At 49.7% G+C, this 22208-nt stretch overlaps 2 protein-coding genes across 2 annotated transcripts in view; one reads left to right on the forward strand and one right to left on the reverse strand.

The window, feature by feature from the left end:
* The window catches only part of GUCD1 (guanylyl cyclase domain containing 1), a 319725-nt gene that overhangs the window by 68492 nt on the left and 229025 nt on the right, over positions 1-22208 (forward strand). The window lies entirely within an intron of this gene.
* Positions 494-21072, reverse strand: ADORA2A (adenosine A2a receptor). The gene is made up of 3 exons (XM_058158284.1): positions 21004-21072; positions 9201-9842; positions 494-3463 (listed from the first exon to the last, which is right to left on the reverse strand). The coding sequence occupies exons 2-3, from the start codon at positions 9548-9550 to the stop codon at positions 2599-2601; spliced, it is 1215 nt and encodes a 404-aa protein (XP_058014267.1). The 5' UTR covers positions 9551-9842; positions 21004-21072; the 3' UTR covers positions 494-2598.

Genomic DNA, 22208 nt, shown 5'->3' on the forward strand with positions numbered 1-22208 from the left:
CTCCTTTTCATCAGCTGTTTAATGGTTCAATGCCTCCTTTTAACATGTTTCTTACCGTGTTTCCCTGAAAATAAGACCCTATCTTATATTTTTTTGAACCCTGAAATAAGCGCTTGGCCTTATTGCCATGCGCTCAAAAGCCCAATTAGGCTTATTATCAGGGGAGGTCTTATTTTGGGGGGAAACAGGGTAGTTTTTAACTGCTGCTTTTGTGGATTAGCGCTGTTGCATCCGTTATCCTTTGGAGGTATGAAATGTGTGTCTGGAGAATGCTTTCTTCCTCTGTCACCCAATGTCGCTTCCATTTCCTGCCAGACCAGCCAACTATCACTGAGGTTTCCCTTTGTTTTAGCTTGGAAAAGCGAGCCTGGGGGCCGTGGAAGGGGGATGTCGTCATTTCGTGAGACAGTCAGAAGCTGGGAGGGAGGGAGGGAGGGAGGGAAGTGGGGGTGCACCACTTCTTCCACCAGCATTGTAGTCTGATGCTTCAGCCTGGAGGACTTCCTGAGGTCAGCCCTTCCACTTTTGGTATTTTCCCACACTGGGGCTGCCTGGGATCCCAAGTACATTAGCCCAAAGCCGGCCTTGACCTGCGCACTCTTCTTCTTCTTCACGATGAAGTTGGGAAAGCAGTGAGCCAAGAGAGGAAGCTGGAAGAGAAAATACTGGGAAAGGAAGTGGCACGGAATTGGACTTCTCTTCTCAGCAGCCCTAGTGGCTCTGCTCCTCTTTTTCTCTTTTTCTCTTTCTCCTCTTTTTCTTTTTCACCTCTTTTTCTCCTGCATCCAGGCATGTTATCTTCCAGAGCTGGACAGCCGGAAAGGAGCAGGGGAGGGTGCTTCTGAATGGCTTGACTTTTTCAGATTCCAGATTTGTCTGATGAAGGCCAGGCCCTTCCAGGACTTTTTTTAAGGTGCCAAGGAGAAGCACAAGGCTATATTTAACTGTGGGTTTCTGCTTGCATGGAACTCAATGCCACTGTAGCCTGGGCCTCTCTTTCTGCCAGGGAGAATCTCCAGGGGGGATATTGCCCACTGGACAGATGTTGAGGGACTGTTGCCTTTGGCTTCATGGAATCCCTGCCAAGCTGTGGCTTTGAAGAGGCCCAAACGGGCTCCCTCGCCCTCTCCTTGCCCCAGGCACCGTCCAGAAGAGCTCCACATGAGTCCTCTCCAGAGAGATTGGATTTCAACCACCATCATCCTGAGTTAGCATGGCCGGTGATTGTGGGAACTTTGGTGCAATACATCTGGAGATTGGCTACTTGGGGACAGATGCTCAGGAAAGCAACCTGCATCCCAGGTTTCAACCTCATGCGAAACAGGTGGAAAGTAGGACTTCCCATTTGAGCCACTCCAAGCTACAGTTGTGGGGAGGCCAGCACAACGTACGGCCCACAAAGTATGTGCAGCCTGGTGAAGCACTCAAGCCCAACCTTGGGAACCCAATCAATCCGCCGCTGCCAATGTTGCCACCAGTGCCTTGAAAGGCCTCCAAAGCCTCCAGGAGTCACTGGCCCTTGGCTCCATCACGTCTACCCTGCCACTATCCACAAACGGCTGATAGCCATGCCCGCCACTCCTCGGCAGCTCACAATTATTTCTAATTTGTCAGTCTGGCCTTTTCTTTCTGAGCAGTGAAGTCCCGGTCTATGGGGGCATTTTCAATTAAAATGGCATGGTTGATAGGTCATCTTTTCATAGTTTAAAGCCTATTTTATGCTTCTGCAGAAAAGTAAATTATTTAGTTAGAAAAAAAATTCGAGAGACAGCAGAAAAGACTCAGGAGAAGGATCCTAACAGATGGCAGGTTCAGCAAACCCAGCAGCAAGAAAAAGCCTGGAAAGACAGGTTTGTGTCCTCAGGGGTCCAGCGAGACGACAATCCCCCATCACATCCTGGGTGCAGAAGACCCTTCTGGAGTCTCCCAACAGCCAGGTCCTTAGAGCTGCTCCTGCTGCCTCCCTCCTCTCTTCTTCGCATCAGCCCCCTCCCCGCTCTGCCCCCCTGGACTGACCGGAGCCACCATTTACGTCCAACAAGGGAGCCCCAAGAGGGAGGGAGCTTTGCTCTCCCTCTGCTTGATTAGCCTCTGTGCCCCCCAAACCCCCAGGAGAATAAGAGTAGCCAGGCATCACAGAGTTTGCACTGAAGAACGCTCTACTTGTGTTCTTACACAAACAATGGCATTTACACAATGATCGTTGGGGCTTCTGGCCAGGCAGCCGGATAGACTCAGTGGCCACTGGTCAGCCTTCCCTCCCCTGCCCACAGCAAAACATGCAGTTTCCTTGCCCTTTGATTCAATAAATACATCTGGACTGGCGAAATTTGGCCACTGACTTGTACTATTATGTGGGCTACTGCCCCTCCCCCATCCTCCAAGACCCTTAAGCATCCATGAAATGAGTAGGGACCTCCTTGGCTTGCTAACCCTCTGCCTGCTGCCTTCTCCCACTCCTGGCAGACCTCTTCTCCCCTAACCTTTCAGAAGGATCCCTCCTTCCTTAACGCTGCAGCCTAGGAAGATTCAACCCCAGCACCTTCCCATGAAGCCTCCACGTTGCCATAAAACCCAGGAACCCCAAGAGGCTCTTGGCTAAGGGGCTCCGTTTTTCTGGAGCTCCCCATTTTTGCAGGAAAGTACAAGGTGCCCGTTCACTTCTCCAGCCAGTCCATTCTGGCTTGGGGTCCATTCCATGCAGATGCTTTGCCCCCCAGAACCGCCTCCATGGATGCTCCTGAAGTCTCTGCTGGAGTAGAAGTTGAGCGAATAGTTGCTGATCCGTATGGCCGTGTTTTCGGTCTCACCGTCATGAGTGGAAGTCCTGCGGCTGGCAGTGGCGGATCTGAAGCCCTGTTTCCTACATAGGATGTGCCGCTGGATGATCTTCCTGAAGGTGCAGCGGAACTCTCGGATCTGGTACGCATAGATCAGGGGGTTCACCACAGAGTTGGCATGGGATAAGATAATAGCCAGGTACATGACCCCGGGGGGAGGGTCTTTGCAAGTGGGGCAGAAGAGGGTGAAGCAATTGATCAGGTGTAATGGCAGCCAGCAAATAGCAAACATCCCAACAATGAAGGCCAGAGACTTGGCTGCATGGACCTCTTTTTGCAAAATGTATCGGGATCGTTCCCCGTGCATCATCTTGTTTTCCATCTGCTTGAGCTGCTGCCGGGCTGTCATGAAGATCTTCAAGTAGATCCCAAACATCAGAAGGAGAGGAACCAGCACACATGCAAAGAAGTTGTAGTAAACCATGTAATCCATGGTGACCACAGTTGCAAAGAAGCAATGCACCATATTGCTGCTGCAGTTGGTTCTATTCTCAGTTTGCCCATTCTCTTCCAGAGCCACCTTGTGCCAGCCCAGCATTGGCGTCAGGCCAATAATGAAGGATAAGAACCAACAGATGGTGATGACTCCCTTGGCACGTGAGCTGGTCACTAGGGCATTGTACCTGGAAGAAGAACAGAGAAAGGCAATGCATGAAATCCCATCTACACGGGAAGAGAAGATAGCAAAACTGATCAATTGATAGAATTTGTCCAGATTCCAGCTTCTTCTTGCTGCAGAATCACTCCATCGCAACAGGAAAGAGCTGGGGATCTGGTGCTGTGGAATGTGGCCAGCACTGTGTGGACTGGCCGACATGGGATTCAATCCACCTCCTGAGCAGATCTCATGCCATGCCTGGCATTGCCCTCAGTTCCAATTAGATTGGAGGAAGATGAGAAATTGAACCCTACACCTTGGTAAAAAAAAACCAAGCCTTGTTAAAGTTCATCCTAAAAGGATCCTCTATCAACAGGAAACCAGGGATTTATAATTCTATCTACACTGTAAATAATCTGGGAAATTGTTCACTGTGGAGTTCCTCAAAGAATTCTGGAACTTAACCTCAGAATCGTAAGGGTGTCTATTGAAGACTCCATTCACACAGCTACAGTTCCCAGCCATGCAGGTGAGGCCATTTTAAGGCGGAGGGAATCGTCTTCTGGGTATCACCAGAATGACTCAGCACAGCCAGAACCCCTTCCCAGCTGTAAAGGGTGAAGGGACTGGGGGCAGGATCAATGCCCACCCCCTTGACACTATCAGCGGAGTGGAAGGAAAACCCAACATTGCCCCATAGACTCATCTTTGGCCAGTGCACATTCAAATATAACCAAGTGAATCAATCTGTTGAAATCAAGTTTCATGTGGCATTTGTTATAATAAAGAGGAGGGTCATGTAAATTGATGATTGACATAAAACAGGGTAATATCGATTCCTGGAAGCAATGGCATGAGGAGCTTTATTCTGCCTGTGCTGATAATAGTTTTTTTTCTTTTAAGAAGAGATTTCTGATCAATCCCGGAAACTCTTCCTGCCCCAGCTGGAACTCCCTGGGGCTCCACAGAAGGGCTTTGAGACCAGGAATGATGGGACTGATGGACCCCGAAGGTTGCCTGCTCCAGAGGTTGTGGGGGTGGGGAAACTCTCCTGGGCATCAACAAGGGAAGGGAGCCTTTGTCCCAAAAGACAGCTTGCAAGTATTATAAATTAATTTTAAAAATTAAGAATGGATTAAATATCACTGGGTCCTAGTTTTATTGGGACAAGCCCTGGGACTGGCCGTGCGCAGAGTGACCTCTGCCAGACGGTGGATCCCCTGATGCATTTGTTGGAGGCACTGCCAGCTCCCTTTCGAGTTCCATCCTTATTTGCTGCCCAAGAGCAGAAGCCTAACACGGGCTGAGAAGAAACAAGGAGCCCCTTCTGAGGAATATGCAATTAGTGACTTAATTTATGCTTATTTTTTTTTTTTTACATTTATACCCCGCCCTTCTCCGAAGACTCAGGGCGGCTTACAGTGTATAAGGCAATAGTCTCATTCTATTTGTATATTTTTACAAAGTCAACTTATTGCCCCCCCAACAATCTGGGTCCTCATTTTACCTACCTTATAAAGGATGGAAGGCTGAGTCAACCTTGGGCCGGGCTTGAACCTGCAGTAATTGCAGGCTTTGTGTTCTTAATAACAGGCTTTACCAGCCTGCGCTATTCACCGGCCAGGTAAACCATGGCTGAATCCTCTAATCAAGGCTGGGAAGGAAAGCTATTTTGCTTTCCGTCTTTGTGCCAGTCCTGCCTTTAGGCCTGGCTTCTGGATGGTCAAGCTCAGATTATGGATCACACAACTTCTGACCTATGCAAGAGAGGAGGCGGATCAACCAGTTCTGCTTCCAGAGGTTGGAGGCTGATCTGCCCCATCGTCTCAAATTGAGGGGGGCAAACTGAACACCTCAACATCTGGAGGTGCTGTGAAAGAACTAGAAATTGTTTTCTAAAGAGGTTGCTTTTAAAAAAACACCACACAAAGTGTTCCCAGAAAAGTGCCTTTTAGAGGTCCAGTCTTGATGTTGGATATAAAACTAATAACTAATGTTCACAACCTTTTGTGCCACTGATGAACACGGAGTGTGGTCTGGTGAATCCTGGGTTTGAAGCATTTGGTGCAACGTTCTGTGTTTGAAGATCCTTTGTAAAGAGGACTCAGCTTTCCATTTTCCTGGAGTTAGAGAAGAAGTGGAACCCAGATGGCTTCCCCCCCACACCCTTATGAACCACTCCTGGGCCGAGAATCCTGGGCAAAGCTTTGGCATGAAGGAGCCTCACTGTGAAACTGGGGGATCATCGGAAGGCTCCAGAGAGAGGGAACCAGCAAGTTCACTCTCCCCTGTTGCCTGCAGAGATACAGTCTACAGGCTGTGCTCCCAGTCCATCTTCCTGTGTTGGAAAGTTCCCAAGAGGCTCCCGGAGAATTCTCTTCTGCGCTGATGGTGGGAGACGCCCTGGGAGACTCCCAGCTCAGAGTCCTCCAAGGCCCTGGGGGCTCCCTCCAGCAGCCTAAAAGGGGATTTTATAATTGGAGACGATTCCTTCCGAGCTCATAAAGAGACGTCAAAGGGGATTTCTAAGAGCCACATTCATTAGAGATTGAATGTTACAATGATCTGCTCGAGTAGATTCAGAAAACTGTGATAAGCCAAGGAGGAAATCAATGTAACTGAGAGGGAGAGGGCAGGCAGATAAATCTCCCAAATAAATACATGAAAATAAAATTGGATTTGCAAAAAGGAGCCTGATGAGAACCCACTGCTGGGAGTTAGGAGGCAATTGCAACACAATGGTTTGGTGGTGTGAACCCAAAAAGACTGAATAGAATAGAATAGAATGACAGAGTTGGAAGGTACCTTGTAGGTCATCTAGTCCAACCCCCACCCCCACCCCGCTCAAGCAGGACCCCTTACACCATTTCTGACAAATGGCAGTCCAAAGACAATAAAAGGAGAGTTTGAAAAAGAGAAGAAGATGGTGATCAGGAGAGAGTAAAAGCTGTTTGGACTGCAACAAAGGCTGCAGAACTGTAATTCATGTCAGCTCCTAAAGAAAGAAAGAGCACCCCATGTGGAGTAATATTTATTACAAATAAAACGCAGTGCTGTTGCTATTCGTTTTTTTAAAAGAATGAAGAAATTCTTAATCTCCATTTCCGTTAAGTGAAGAACTTGGCACCTCTCTCTGTAAAATGTAATTCTGCTATTTTTAACCTATTTACTTGTGCTATTAAGGTTTTTTTAAAAAATATTTCTTTTTGGATAGTAGAAATCAAACAAGTGGTACCTGTGCCATCTGCAAATTTATTAAGCATTCCTGTGTTTGTTCACCTGAATCGCTATTATAAAATCCTGAAAAACAAAAGTTCCAGGTCCGATCCTTGCACCTCACTCAAATTTGATTCTCCGGTCAATTTTTAGCCAATTATATATCAACTTCATTTTCATCCCATCCCAATTGGTTGTTTTTAATGTTTTAATTGGCTGAGTTTTATAGTTTTAAAATTTATTTTATGTTTTTTAATTTTTGATTAGGAATAGCCTAGAGTTGGTTGAAAGATGGGTGGCTATGTAAATGTTTTAAATAAATAAATAAATAAACTCACAATTAACTAATCTGTGATCAGAACGTCATGGGCTGGTTTGTTAGACGCTCTATCTCAATCAAAATAGATTAAATCTGCAGCATTTCATCCAGGCTGCTATAGGTCAGCCTCCAGATCTGCTTTTAGGATCTTCCCAAATATTCACGTCAGACTGTTAGTTCCCCTTCCTTTGAAGGAAGGGCCTCTGCTCGCTTTCACTTCATAATTTCGATCGGCTGTCCTTAGAAGAACACTTGACGGCCGTCGCCAGGGGAGCATTTTATCAGGTTCACCTGATTCGCCAGTTGCGCCCCTTCCTTGATCGGGACTCCTTACGCATGGTCACTCATGCCCTCCTCACTTCCCGCCTGGACTATTGCAATGGTCTCTACATGGGGCTCCCCTTGAAGAGCACCAGGAGGCTCCAGCTAGTCCAGAATGCGGCTGTGCGGGTGGTAGACGGGGCACCACGTTGCTCTCATATAACACCCATCCTGCGCGGCCTGCACTGGCTGCCGGTAGCTTTCCGGGTGCAATTCAAGGTGCTGGTTACCACCTTTAAAGCGCTCCATGGCTTAGGACCGGGGTATTTGCGAGACCGCCTTCTCCCACCGATTGCCTCCCAACGACCTGTGCGCTCCCACAGAGCGGGCCTCCTCAGGGTGCCGTCGACCAAACAATGTAGGTTGGCGGCCCCCAGGGGGAGGGCCTTATCTGTGGCGGCACCAGCCCTATGGAACGAGTTACCTCCGGGGTTACGCCAACTCCCCGACCTCCGGGCCTTCAAACGTGAACTAAAGACTTTATTATTTCACCGAGCGGGACTAGCCTAAGAATGTATTTTAGCGAAATTTTAATGGGTTTTAATCGGTCTTCGACCGTTTTAGTGATTCGGCCACTAAATATTTGTTTTTAAATTGTTTTTAAATAGTGTTTATTTATTATATTTATATTATAGTGGTATGTGTATTTTAATATTGGCTGTACACCGCCCTGAGTCCTTCGGGAGATGGTGCGGTATAGAAATGTAATTATAAATAAATAAATAAATAAATAAAAATTTCGCCAGGTTTTCCCAAAGAGAAAGCTCATAAGCTAGTTTATTCTTCGTAGACTGAAACTCAGATATTCCCTACCTCAAGCTTCAATTCCGCCCCTTTGTACAGTTTCCCCCAATTGCCTAATGGAAAGCACTTATCTCCTTGTTGGAGAAAACGAGCAAAAATGGATTTGTGTATTTGTCTTTTGTTGTTGTTAGCTCATAGCATTTCATTGCCCCCATAAAGGAGCAAATGTTTTGATTCTTTTAATTTGTGCATATCTAAAGAAACCTTGTGTTGTTCTGAAAGTCTTTCTCCAACCGTAGCTCATTCCTACCCAGAGAGTCTCGTTGCTGAACAGCTCCAGAAACTCTTGAACAAACAGCTTTCTAGATTCAGTTTCATGCAATTCTAACCCAGGTTTTGAGCTGAAATCGCTCGGGCCGTCTTTTCAGGCCTGTGCAAGAAGGAAGGGTTGACGATTGTCTTGGACTGTGCAGGCACTCAACCTTGGCATCCTATTGGAGCCTTCCTGGCTAGGAAGTTGGGACTGTGCGTTTCAGGGGGGTGCTACTACTTGTGTAACAGATTCCAGAAGGAAGCAAGCCCTGGGGGGTTGCCTCTTGGAACCGGGACCCATGTCCTTTAGCCTCTGGGGCAGCTGATTCAGGGACAAGGGTTGAGATGTCACAAGATGCAGAGAACACCTGCTTTATTTCTCAACGCCCAGCAAAAAAGTGCTCTGCATGTTTGGACGGAGGTTCCCCGGGGCCAGCAGGAGCTTGTTCTCCTGCGCACGACAATCACATGCACTTGGGGCACAGACCCTACTAAGCCACAACCTTGGAATTCTGCAGAGAAGCCCCTCCTGATCGTGCAGTATTCAATAACTCAGGGGCTGCCACAAAGATTTTCTGAAGGACCAAAAGGCAGGACAAGAAACAATGGATGGAAGCTAATCAAGGAGAGGAGCAACCTGGAGTTATGGAGAAACTTCCTAACAGTGATGGCAATTAACCAGTGGAAGGACCTGCTTTCAGAAGCTGTGGGTGCTCCACCATCACTGGAGGTCTTTAAGAAGAGACCGGATAGCCACCTGTCTGAAATGCTTCTTGAGCAGGGGGTTGGACTAGAAGGCCTCCAACTCTTCCAACTCAATTATTCCGTTCTGCATCTTTGGCATATTTACCTGAGAGGGATACGGATAGCAATAATCCGATCGATGGCAATGGCCAGGAGGCTGAAGATGGAGCTCTGGGTCAGCACCAGGACAAAGCAGGCAATGAAGAGGCAGCCGTAAAAGAAGGCGCAGAAGCCGGTGCTGATCGTGATGGCGAAGGGGATGGCCAGGACCCCCACCGCAATGTCGGCTACTGCCAGGGAAGCCACAAAGTAATTGGTGACATTCTGCAGATTGCTGTTGAGATAAACGGCCCAACAGACCAGGACGTTCCCAAAGATGGCCAGAAGGGCAATGACCAGTTCAAAGGCAATGTAGATCACGTCGGTAAGGAAGTTCTTGTCCCCAGGCACTAGCATGGTGAGGGTGGCTCAAAGCAGAGGCCGGGAACCCTCGTGTCCATAGCTGCAGGCCTCTTCAGGCTTCGATGGCAGAGAGGGTAGGCCGGCCTTCAGGAGGCCAAGTTCCAGGCAGTGCAGAAAACGTGGCCTCCCGCATGGAGCCAAGTCATTGACTCCAGGTGGCCACTCAACACCTGTTTCCACCCAAAACTCCCTGGGTGATTCCTTGCCTTCACGACAAGCAGCTCTTCACTTTCCCTCTGAGAGGAATCCCTTTGGAGAGGCTGTGGAGGATATTCCGTGGGACATTCTGCGTGGGGTAGAGGAGGAGGAAAAGAAACAGACGATGAGAGGCAAGCCAAGAGACATCCTTCAATGGAGCAGCCTCCACCCAGGCCACCCCTGAGCTTCCAGACTGGTAACGCTCATTCTTTATTCTTTCGTATATTCCGTCTTTCATTCAGGAGTTCAAGACGCTCCCTCTGCCCCTCTTCCCCACACCACCACCCTGTGAGGAAAGCGGGGATGAGAGATGGGGGCTTGGGCAGGGGTCTCCCATTCCTAGACCAGTACTCATGTGGCTGTACTTTTCCAAGCCTTGGGCCTCAAAGGGGAGGGTCTTCGCTTCCCCATCACCTTACTCTAAACCAGTGATTCTTAAACTGTCTGACTCAACTATCCTCCCCCCTTCTCATTACTCCCCCCAAAAGCCCAAACTGTTAAGTTACATAAGTAACTTAACAGTTACTTGTAGGGCCGGTTTAGCTCTGCCTGGTAAGGCCTGTTATTAAGAACACAAAGCCTGCAATTACTGCAGGTTCGAGCCCGGCCCAAGGTTGACTCAGCCTTCCATCCTTTATAAGGTAGGTAAAATGAGGACCCAGATTGTTGGGGGGGCAATAAGTTGACTTTGTAAATATATACAAAAATAGAATGAGACTATTGCCCTATACATTGTAAGCCGCCCTGAGTCTTCGGAGAAGGGCGGGGTATAAATGTAAACAAAAAAAAACAAACAAACAAAAAAAAGTGTCATGGCAGTAGCAGTCGTTTCAATCAGGATCTTCGGGTCACAGACAAGTGATGGCAAATTGCTCCATTCCCTCAGGAGGTATCCAAACCTCTCTCTCTCTCTCTGTGTGTGTGTGTGTGTGGTGATGAATCGTGAGACCAGCTACAAAGCCATCTGATAGTCCCCAAAGCATTTTTGCTTTGCAGAAAGCCTCTTGAATCCACACAAAATAAAAACCTGCACCTCAAAACTTTGGAAGCATCCCCACTGGTTTAGGAGTCTCCTCCATCGTCTGGGGTAGCTGCAATGTCCTTCAGAAGTGACCAGTGGGCTGAGATATGGCCGAATCTGTAGCCAAATTTGTTAGCATCTATAGTATAGCACACTCCCAAGTTGGCTTGGGGAGACTTCTGGAGCTGCCCTTTCATCAGAAGATCCGTACTTTAAAAAGAAAATTGTGCACACTGAACATGTGCTTTATATACATTATGTATGCATACTTACTCTACCAAGTTTCTAATTTGCCTGATTTATTTTAACAGGAAATGGCTAGAAACCCCAGTCTAAGCCTGAGACTCTTATCCAGGCACAGATAAGACCTAGAAGCCTTTTGAAAACAAACACAGAGTTGCTCAGGAATCTGGATCTTGCACCCAGGACCAATTTCTTCCTGGCTGTGGAAGAATCCCATCAGCTTCAACTCCCTGTTCATGTAAGTCTCCCTCTTCAAGTCCTATTTCTTCCTATAAAAGGAAGACATGAAGGAAGGACCTAAAACTGAAAAGCAATTTTGAAGCTGTCTCCCTCCCCTCCCAGCCCAGCCCGCCTGCAGCCCTTTCTTAAAGCCCATTCCTGACCTAGACCGCATCTGGCCTGAGTCGAAAGATCGCCGCCCTGGGAAGACAGTCTCATATCGGCTCAGCCTTCCTCATCCAGGATGCTGCTAGGGAAAGCCGGAGGAAGGGCATGATGCTCCGGAGAAGTAAACCACCGGTAGTTAACCTGTTGAACAAGTAACTGAAGTATTGTTGTTGAGGCTACTTTATTATCTGCTGATCACCAGAGGCCTCAGAAGTTATTTGTATTATTTTTGGCTGCAGGATCTAATAAAATAATAAAGATGGATATTCTCCATGAGGGGGACACCCCCCACAGCAGCTGCATTCTTCACCAATTGCCTGTCCACAAGGAGTCCAAATGTGGTTTTGTGGTGGCACAGTATGGAGTAGCAACCATGCTCCCATGGCCAAAGATCGTTGGACTTCCCATGCTCCTTGTTCTTAAGTGATTTCAACAGCAGGAGGAGGACTTGGACCAAATGACAACGTGATAGACCAGACCCTTTAGCCAATGTAAAAGTCATTTGTAAGACAAGCTGGAGGTCAACCTCAGAGAGTGATTTCTGCATTGTCAGATGGATACTTCCATGTCACACTCACACTGGAGGAAACTAGACAACTAGGGAGTCACCTTATTTGTCTGTGATGGGTGTTGCATCTCATATGTTGCCTGCCTCCCTGGTAGGAAGCAGAGGGCTTTCTTCTGTGGTGCCCACCAATGGGCTTTGGGCAATGCAGGCAAAGGAGGTGTCAGTAGGCACCAGAAAGAGCAGTTCTTGGACGCCTGCAGCCTGACGATTAGGAGAGTTGGGAAACGGGGTCCTTTGGACAGTCGGACTGGCCTTTTGATTAGTCTTTCTCAACCTTGGCAATATTAAGATAGCTGGACTTCAACTTCCAGAATTCCCCAGTCGCCATGCTGTCTTAACATTGCCGAGGTTCAGAAACACTAATGTAAAGGCCAGTCCGACTGTCCTAAGGATTTTTCTCGGTGCCCATGGGATGCAGTGAAGCCAAAAATTCCAAGAAATCTTGTGAGATCCCACAGAAAGATGCTTATGAGCTTATGCACTGAAGGCAAATTCCTTGTGTGTCCAGTCATATTTGGCCAAATAAAGCTATTCTATTCTATTCTATTCTATTCTATTCTATTCTATTCTATTCTATTCTATTCTATTCTAGTCTATTCTATTCTAGTCTACTCCTATTCCATTCTATTCCATTCTATTACATTCTGCGTTCTATTCTATTCTATTCTATTCTGTTCTGTTCTGTTCTGTTCTGTTCTGTTCTGTTCTGTTCTGTTCTATTCTATTCTATTCTATTCTATTCTATTCCACTCCGCCATTTACGGAATGCAATTCTGTCCTTCAGAGATGCTGTTATTATTTCATTCCTACCTGGAATATAGTAACTTGTCTTGGGCACCCAGTTTCACTTAATACAAGTGAAGGAGTCATGCTATTAGACACAACCAGAGGTTTTCCTGCTAGTACAATATCTGGCTGCTTGATGTACCTAGAATGAGCTCTGTATTCTTATGCTGTCTCTGCCACCACAGCCCAATCTCTCTCAGGCTTCCTTGATGACTACTTTTAAAAGTACAGGTGGTCCTCATTTAACAAACAATTATCCAGCAATTGTCCAAATTTATGATGGGGCCGAATGAGTGGTAGTAATGACCTGTCCTCAGAGTTCGAGTTGTTGCAGAATCCCATAGTCACATTAACCATGATTTCTGATATTCCTTGTCAAGGGCAATGGGGAAGCCATCAGGAAGTCAGAATGGTCACATGAGCTCCTCCAACCAGCAATGCCTGGACTGCCATCATTGAGTAGCCTGGTCAAATGACAAGCACTTTAGAACTGCATGGCAATTCCAGTCCTAATTGCCATCGTTAACTGGAGACTACCTGTATGGCAACATTGATTCAGCTGAGCCCCCAACTGCATCAAACTGCAAAAGAGCATTTCAAAGCTAGGCACCAGCTCTTCTCCATTTCTCTTCTTGGATTAGAAGGTCATTGGTAAGTAGACAGAATGATTTTGGAAAATAGAAGTTTACATCTCTAGCATCTGTACCACTATAAATGATTACAAAAAAACCTTCTCGTAAAATCTGCATTCCTGCTCAGCTGCTCAGCTCTCCAACAGCTTCAGACTTAATCTTCCAGGGCAGCCCAACCTCATTCTGAGAGTCATGTCGGGGTAGTGGCTGAAGGTACCAAACTACAAACTAGGAGTCCAAGTTCTCCTCCAGAATTCGCTGGAGGACTTTGGACCAGTCCCTCTTGGCTCTCAAACAGGAAACCACTTCAAAAACCTTACCAAGAACACAAGAAGGGCTCATCCAAAAGTACCAGGAGTCAATGCTGACTTGCAGGTGCACAGCTGTACACATTCACATCAGTGGTTAAATGTAAAATGTGTTACTACAGGTTCTGTGGACGTGGCTTGGTGGTGGTGGTGTAATGTGACTGGGTGGGCGTGGCCAACTTTTTTTTTTTTACTTTTAAAAGCATTTTTTCTACAACCTCTTCAGCCGAAGAGGTTCTAAAAAATGCTTTTAAAAGGCTCTGGCGATCCCAGCAGAGTTGCCTGATCGCCAGAACCTTTTAAAAGCATTTTTTAAATAACCTCTTCGGCTGAAGAGGTTGTAGAAAAAAATGCTTTTAAAGGGTTCTGATGATCCCAGCTGAGCCACGCAATCATCAGAGGTTGTTGTTTTTTTTAAACATTTTTTCGGCCAAAGAAAAAATGCTTTTAAAAGTAGAAAAAAAACCCTCTGATGATTGCGTGGCTCAGCTGGGCATGGGGGTGGGGAAGGGATTTTTGCTATCGGTTCTCCGAATCACCCACCGCCATCGCTACTAGATCAGATGATCCGGTCTGAACCGGCAGCATTTCACCCTGATTCACACCGCTTTCTCTCACACAGGAATCTAAACAGTCTCCCAAATGCTACCAGGTCCATTTTTGAAGGAGGGAAACTAACATTCACAGTATTCTGGCAGGCAATCAAAAATAGTTCTTCTGTGCTAAAGTGTGGACCGATTGTCAGTCATGGTTTTCAAGAGCAAGAAAGCGAGTCAGGGTAGTAGTGAAAAAGCCATTTTATCATAATATTGGTGTGCTGATAAAATAATAGTAGTCATGGAAACAGAACATAAACATTCTCATTTCCTTTGCCACTAATTGCATTTCTAATCTATCTTGGATATTTGGTCTGTTTCCAGTAATAAGAGGAAATTCAATATTAATATCCAACAATTTCCCTTGTGGTTGCTTGAAGGAGGGACCGCACCCCTCCCCATGTGTCTGCCAGCCTCTCCCTCTGGGGAAGGTCTGTGCTTTACCCAATGCAGAGGGTCTCCCTCTGGCCCTGGCCCCAGTGGGCCCCAGTGGCAGAGGTCTGTTTTTGCTCCCCTCCAGGAAGGCAGACCAAAAAGTCTTTCTCAACTCTGGCAGCTTCAAGACACGTGGACTTCAACTCCCGTGGCTGCTTGCGGAATTCTGCCAGTCAAAGGCCACGTGTCTTACAAAGAGAGACGCACCCTCAGCTCTACAAGTAATCGTCAATTTATGGCCACAATTGGGACCAGAATTTCCATTGCTAAGCAAGATGGTTGTTAAGTGAACCATGCAGCTGTTAAGTAAATCTGGCTTCTCCTGTTGCTCACCAGAAGCCAGCTGAAAAGGTCATAAATGGTGATCACATGATCCTGGGATATGGCAATCATCACAAATACAGGCTGGTTGCCAAGTGTCTGAATTTTGACCCTGTGTCTGTTGGGATGCTGCAAAGAGTTGTAAGTGCAAGGACCGGACATCACTTTTCAATGCTGCTGTGGCTTTGAACAGTTGCTAAACAAATTGTTGCAAATCCCTTGACTTACAACCGTTTCTTCAGCAACTCTTTAACTTGTTGGAGTTATTTTCCTTCTTGAAATCCTGTCAAAGGGCAGCCTCAAGGTGGCTGAAATCCCACCGCAGGCTGGGGATCAGCCCTGGGGAGAGCCTGTGTTGTGCTGCTCTTTTCTCTCAAGGAGGCATTTAGAGCACTTCAACTCAGCCACCAAGAAAGGCAAATTCTGCTTTGCAGGAAAAGGCTCTCATGAGGAAGGGTGTCCCTCTGGACGGCCCCTTCTTTAGGCAGGCAAGGTAATGTTCCTACCCTGCCAACAGAAAGCAGAGGAGATCCACCTGTGTAGGAATCTGAACTGAATTGTGCACAGGTTGCCTTCCAAAAGTATGTCTAAAACTTATTTAACCAAACTTTCATTGCCTAACTCAGAGACTTGGAGGGCCCTTCCCAAAGGCTGGTCTCCATCATTCAGGATTTTTGAGCCCCACCCCCACCCCCCACTCCCAAGCTTATGCAGCAGAGTTTCCTCGGGCTTCCCATTCCTCTGGTGTGGCTGAATGCCTGGAAAGTTCTCCATCAACAGCTTTTCTTCAGGACATGGGACAGCTCCAGAGTGTCTCTCACCTGATGGGTGCCAGATTTCCATCTGAGCTGACTTTAGGTTCATCCTGCATAGGAAGGAGATGGTGCTCCTGTCCACGCCCCACAATTCAAGCTATGGAAGTGGCTCCCTGACTATATGGGAAGAGGGGAGATACAACCTGGAGATCAAAACATGCTCCAAGAACCCAGAGACACAGTGACAGCTACTCAATTTTGGTACAGCATCCCTCAATATCCCTATTGGGGATGCCACCACTAAGACCCTGGCAATGCAAACTTGCACCACCCCCAGGACATCACATCCCCCCTTTCCCGTGAACCACCCAAAGAAGCCAGCTGCTGCCCGGATGCCAGATTCTTGGTTGGCTCCCTCCTCTTAGCACTTTCAATGCTGCTTCCCAGCTAGCTTTACATTACGAGTCAGACATGCATTCCCGCGACACAGAGCAGCCCTGGCACTTCAGGGGAAGGGGCACAGTAAGTGGACTTGTCTTAGCATCAACCCACCTCCTCACCATTGGATTCCTCCTATTTGTGTGAGAAAACCTGTTGAGGAGGAAGCAGGCACCCGGCCCTCCTTTGTGAAGAGGGTGGGTTCTGGATGGGATAAGTATGCAGCATTTGTAGAAGTTGGGACCTCCCAGTGAGTTTGAAGAGGGGGCAGTTCTTCTCTTGGGGCTGCGACTGGTTACAGAACATCACTTTTCTACAGGTTGTCCCCAAGTTATGAGTGATTGCTTCACATTTTGGGCTCTCGGCAACTGACCCAGATTTACGGCTATTTGCAGGGTCACAGGCCTGAGATTTATGCACTATCCTTTTTTTTTTTTTAGAAAACTACCATTTAGTTCCTCCCATTGCAAACAATGGATTTGCTTAACAACCACAGTGTTTGCTTAACAACCATGGCATTTGCTTTCTGACCAACAGGTTCTTTTAAAGATAGAAAATGTTGCAAAACTGACCCATTTAACAACTGGCATGACTTATAACCATAATGCTGGGCTCAGTTACAGCCATAAGTCGAGGACTACCTGTATGAGAAAATTAGTTAGTGTTCCTTAAGAACGTCTTTGTTCAAGAGATGTGGAATATAGAGGATACTCAGACACAGACGATGCCCAGTTGTGTATCTTCATCCAGGCCATCTGAGTGATGCCATGGAGGGCCTGCTTTGGGGCTGGGAGGGGTCTGGATGGGGGACAAGGCTTCAGCTAGCCTCCTCAAACCACATGGCTTTGGGTTTTAAGATTTCTTGGTTCTCTTGTTCTGGGTGGGCTGCGCTGCAATTTGGGAGTCTTCCTGGACTCGCAGCTCTTGCTCAGGAAGCAGATGGCAGCCCTGGCCAGCACAGCCTTTGCACCGCTTTGCCTTTTGCGCAGGTTCCTGGAGCATTCACACCTTAGTTGCTTCCCCAACTGCATTCCATTTAATGCAGTGCACACGACATGGGGCTGCCCGTGAAGACTATTCAGAAAGGGTGCAAAAGATCAGACTTGGCTCTGTCCTGCTGGACTTTTGCAAGGTAAAAAAACCCTTGGCTTTGTCATCAGACCTGCTACCCTGAGATCACGGCTGGGCTCATGTTTGAGCTGTTTGTGTTTTGAATTATTTGTTGAGTCTTTACTCTGCTTTTGTCTTGTTAGCCCATCCAGAGTCAGGTAAACAAATAAATGAATAAATACTGCACAAGACTGAATTCAATAAAACTGAGAAAAAGCAAAATGGAAGAGCGAGGTGGGTCTGCCTCCCCCCTTCCCAGAATGTAACCAATGCTCAGAGGAGCTGAGGATCTTCCAGCTGATCAAAGCAAAAGGGCTTCTTGAGCAGATCAACCAGAATCTGGGGCTCTTTAGCCAGGAGCCCAGGGAGGAAGGGGCTCCTCCAGACTGCAGAGGAAAGGAGAGGGTGGTACTCTTGCCTCACCAGCCAATACCGTGTTTTCCCAAAAATAAGACCCTGTCTTATATTGTTTTGAACCCTGAAATAAGCGCTTGGCCTTATTGCCAAGCGCTCAAAAGCCCGATTGGGCTGATTATCAGGGGAGGTCTTATTTTGGGGAAAACAGGGTAGCAGCACTCCGAGAGTCATGAAAGAGTGTCATAGACCCATGAAGTCATAGACCCATGAGTCATAGACCCATGAAGGAGGGACCCACTGCTGGACCCCAAAAGCCCAGGAGAGAAACCAGGAAGACTGGCCTGTCGCCCACTGCTCGCAAGGTCATCTATGGCTCCTCCTGGAAGTTCCCTCGCTCTCCAGCATGTGCCACACAAGCTGTATTGGACTGAAGCAGGTTACCGTGATTTGCGTCTTAGTTAAGCCTTCTAAGCACTACAGAAGCCACGGCAGCAAAGGCATGGCCTTGGTAAGGATGCTCCCCCCCACACATACACCTCCATAAAAACCATGGCTTCAGGTGGGAACCAACCTTATATAACAGTTGAGGTGGGGACAGTTAGTGCTCCTATGCTGAAAGAGACAAGGAGGCTGGAGGCGGAGAAGGACCTTGTGGGCAGGACACCTCAACCCTCACCTGAGAGGTCCTTAGATGCCACATTGATGCCCCTCTCCGTTTGCCAGGACTATGCCAGGGAGCAGTGAAAGCAAGATTTTGGTGCCCTGGTCTTGAAGGGCAGTTTGATCCAAGAGGTTGTCCCAGATTCCCAGTCCTGAATCTGTTGCTACAGATGGACCCTGCTGGTTGCCAAGCCTGGCTCCCTCGCACACAAATGGCGACTACCCCCCACCCCCGCTGCACGAGAGACTGAACTTCAACCAGACAATTTATCTGTAATGCCGAGATGCAGAAGAGCCCCGGATGCCAGCCTCCAAAGTTGCAAACTTTGAGGATCGGTTTGTGAGCAGCCCCTCCCCAGGATGGGAGCTATCCTGTGGCAGCCAATAAATTTCATAAACTAAATAAAGAAATGGGGAGACATGGAGACCCTTTCCAGGTCCTCAGGGCTGGGCTATCCTTCTGCCAAGCTCAGGTTGGAAGCAATCTCTCATTTTTGAAACTGTCTTCTAGGTGCCCCCTCCCCCAAAAATCACTGGATGGGGGAACGAGGCCTTTTTAAGGGGAGTGGGTGGCACCCTCCCCCCCCACTGCAGAGAAAAGATCTCGGTTGCCGAACTGGAACTCTTTTTGGCAAACATTTTCTGCTTTGGCAAAGATTCCGGCTGTTAAAAGATTAAAGAGCCAAAGATGTTTTCAGCTGCTGCTGCTTGTTATTTATTGGGTTCAGCTCTTGTTCTAATCCTGGACGTATTTTACAGGAAAGCAATAATTGCACAAAAACTGGAGCCTTATTTAACATTTTTGGATGGCAAGTTTCTTGGGAGAGTGTTCTGTAATGGACAAAAAGGCCAAATAGCTGGAACGCTGGCTCAACTGTTTCAGAAGCTGGGCTATTTTAGGGCTTGATTCAGTTTTTGTCGGTTTCTTTTTCGCAGTGGGGCTCCACGGTTTCAAAAAGTGAGTTTGGGGGGCAGAAACTGAGATGCATACGCTGGCTGCCCTTGGGCTCAACTATATCAGCAAGGTAAAGTAGCCACATGTTAAAGCACCCAGATGAGAGCTGGAAAGGCCCCATCTGGGCCAGGGAGTCCCAGCCCCACCCAGGGCACCAACACCAAAGAAAACATCCAGATGGGCTGTCTGCCCTGGGCTTCAGCACCTGCAGGGAAGGGAGCCTCCATCTCTCTGGGCGATTGGGCAAGGCTGGGACCTCTTAAGCCCTCCGTCCATGTCCACATGGCCATCTCTCCCACAGCTGAACAGGCCCTGCCCCCCCTCCAGCCACACTTCACAGGGGTCTCTGTGGAAGCTCTCCTCTCCTCTGGTCTGCAAGCTCCCCCACCCCGTTCCACTCCACCCCCAACTCATTCAATGAGTATTGAGAAGGAGAGGACTGAGCTTTGCCATGCCCCCCCCATTGATGGGGGCCTCTAATTGGAGGAGGAAATTTCAAAAGATAATTAGAAATTAGCCCCCCTTTATTATCCCCAGCATAACCACAAAGTCTGAGAGGGCTGCAGGTACATGGGGGGGGGGCTGCACCTGCTTGAGAGACCAGCCTTGAAAGTACCAATCCCAGAGTCGGAGGGGGGCAAAGACATTTCCTGGGTCCTCAATGTGGGGTAGGTGAGGGAAGGTTTAAGGGAAAACTTCCAGGAACAGAGGCAGCCTCTCCCTGAAGGGCCCAACTGACCACCCACGGGAGCGCCCCCCCCAAAGAGCCATTCCAGGAGGCCCAGGCTCCTGCCTCTCTAGGTCTCCCCTCCTCCCTCCCCTCCCTCCCCCCAAGACGGGACCAAGCTGATCAAGACGTTCAGCCGCTGAGAGGAGGAGGAGGAGGTCACAAGTACTTTTAGCTGGAGGCTCCGTTGAACTGGTCGTTATTGGCCCCTTTGTGGCCGTTCCGGGAGGGGCTCATTGTCTGGGGAATGGAGTCCCAGCAGCCGATGCTGGCATCTCTTCCTGCCTCGCTTCTGGGATTCCTTGCCCCTCAGAGCCGCCGCCTCCTCCTCCGTGGGGGCCAAGCGAGCATCTCCCGCCTCCCAGAAGGCGCCCCGACCGACGGCCCGGACCCGCCGTCTCCCCGGACTCCCTCAGCAGCGCCGCCCCGGGTTCTCGCTGCAGCTGCGGGCGGTGCCGGGCAGAGAGAACCCGGGCCGGGCCAGGCGCCGCCGCCCTACTCCTCCCCCGCAGAGGTCTTTGCCTCCCGCCCGTGACGGAGCAAACGCGGCGCGAACCGGGGGAGTGGGGGGGGGGCGCTCGTGCCGTCCAGCTCCACTCCCGCCCCGGCATCTCAGCGTCGGTCCTGGCCGCTCCCAGCAGAGCCCGGCGGGCAGCGCCCCTCCCCGCGCCCATCGACGCCTCTCGCCCCGACCAGCCCCGCCCGCCCCGAGGGCTCCGCTGCCCGGCCCGCGGAATCGAAGCCCGCCGGGGCAGGCGGCGCGGGGCAGGCGCAGGCGGGGCTCCGTTCTGGGGGCGCCGGCCGGAGGCGCCTTTCTGAGCCGGCGGAAACTTTCCCCGGCGGGCCGAAGGGGCGCCCGGAGCCGCCTCTCCGTTATAGCCTCCGCAGCAGCCCCGCCAGGGTCGCCCCAGACGGGACGCCGCCCGACTGTCCGCCCCGCTCGCGCTCACCTGCTTACCGCCGGCCGGCCGCTCCTCCCGGCTCGCTGCTTGCCCTCGAGTCCCGCTGGCCACCCGCCCGCCGGCCGCCCTGCCCCGCCCCGCCCCGCTCGCCCGCCCCGCCCGCCGGGCAGGCGCGACCTCTGCTGGCCAGGCGCGGCGCCGGTGGCTCGTTCCTCGAGGGGGAACCTGCTCCGACCGCGGCCCTTCCCGGCCCGGCCCTCGGAGGCTTCGGAGCGCCTGACCCACCGGCGGCGACCGCGCCAGACGTGAAGGGAGGCGAAAGAGCGCGGCCGGTGCGGAGCCTGCCCTGCCCTGCCCTGCGGAAGGCGGCTGCTTGGCGAGGGAGCCGTCGAGGCGAAGGCGGCGAAGCGGGGCGGCCCCGAGGGCTGAGATCAGCCGGGCGAGGCTCTCCGGCTCCCCGATCCTCTGCGGGGAAACCCCCACCCCACCCCCCCGCGATTGGAGGGAGGCCGGGAGGTCATTTGAGGGGATTTTATCGAGTGCCCCCCCCCCGTCGGTAATGCTACCACAGGCTGGGCAGAGGGAAGGGGGCAGAGGCCAGCAAGGGCCGTCTCGCTTCCTCGGTGCAGCCCTGGCTGGAGCTCCTGCAAGAGCCCCTAAAAGCCACCAGGAACCCCGAGAAGTGCCCTCTCCCCACCCCGCTCTCTCCGGCCCAGGCGTCGCCACTAGTTGAAGTCTGGGAGGCTCATTTTCAAGGCCCGACCCCTCGCCCTGCGGGCACTTCGCAGCTCCGGAGGGAAGCAGCCGGAGAGGTGACCAGAGTGGAAGGGATTCGTCGGCAGGCTCCTTGTTGAGCCTCTGGTGATCCGGCCACTGCAGATCTTCCCTTCCCAATGCTTCTTGAAGGAGAACAGAGAGAAACTGACCTTGTGGTTAAAGGCTCTGAGCGGATCTCCAGAGTTAATGCAGCCTTGCGAAGGAAGGAGAAGTGCAAGTGAAGGTTTTGTCAGTCTTTCCAGTGGAGCATTACAGCATAAAAAGGGAGACCAGTCCTGGAAGTGAACAATTGGCAGCATCAGCAACCAGACATCGCCCAAGGCTTTCATCTAGCAAAGACATAAAGCAGCTTTTCTTAGTATCACCTTGAGGGCTGTCCTGCCTATGGGACCCATCATCTGACATTATTATAGTCTGAAATTTTATATTTTTTATAGTTTTGAAACAATAGAATAAATGAAACTGACAACATAGGC

The sequence above is a fragment of the Ahaetulla prasina genome, chromosome 15 (assembly GCF_028640845.1).
Source record: "Ahaetulla prasina isolate Xishuangbanna chromosome 15, ASM2864084v1, whole genome shotgun sequence".
NCBI classification, from domain to species: Eukaryota; Metazoa; Chordata; class Lepidosauria; order Squamata; family Colubridae; genus Ahaetulla; species Ahaetulla prasina.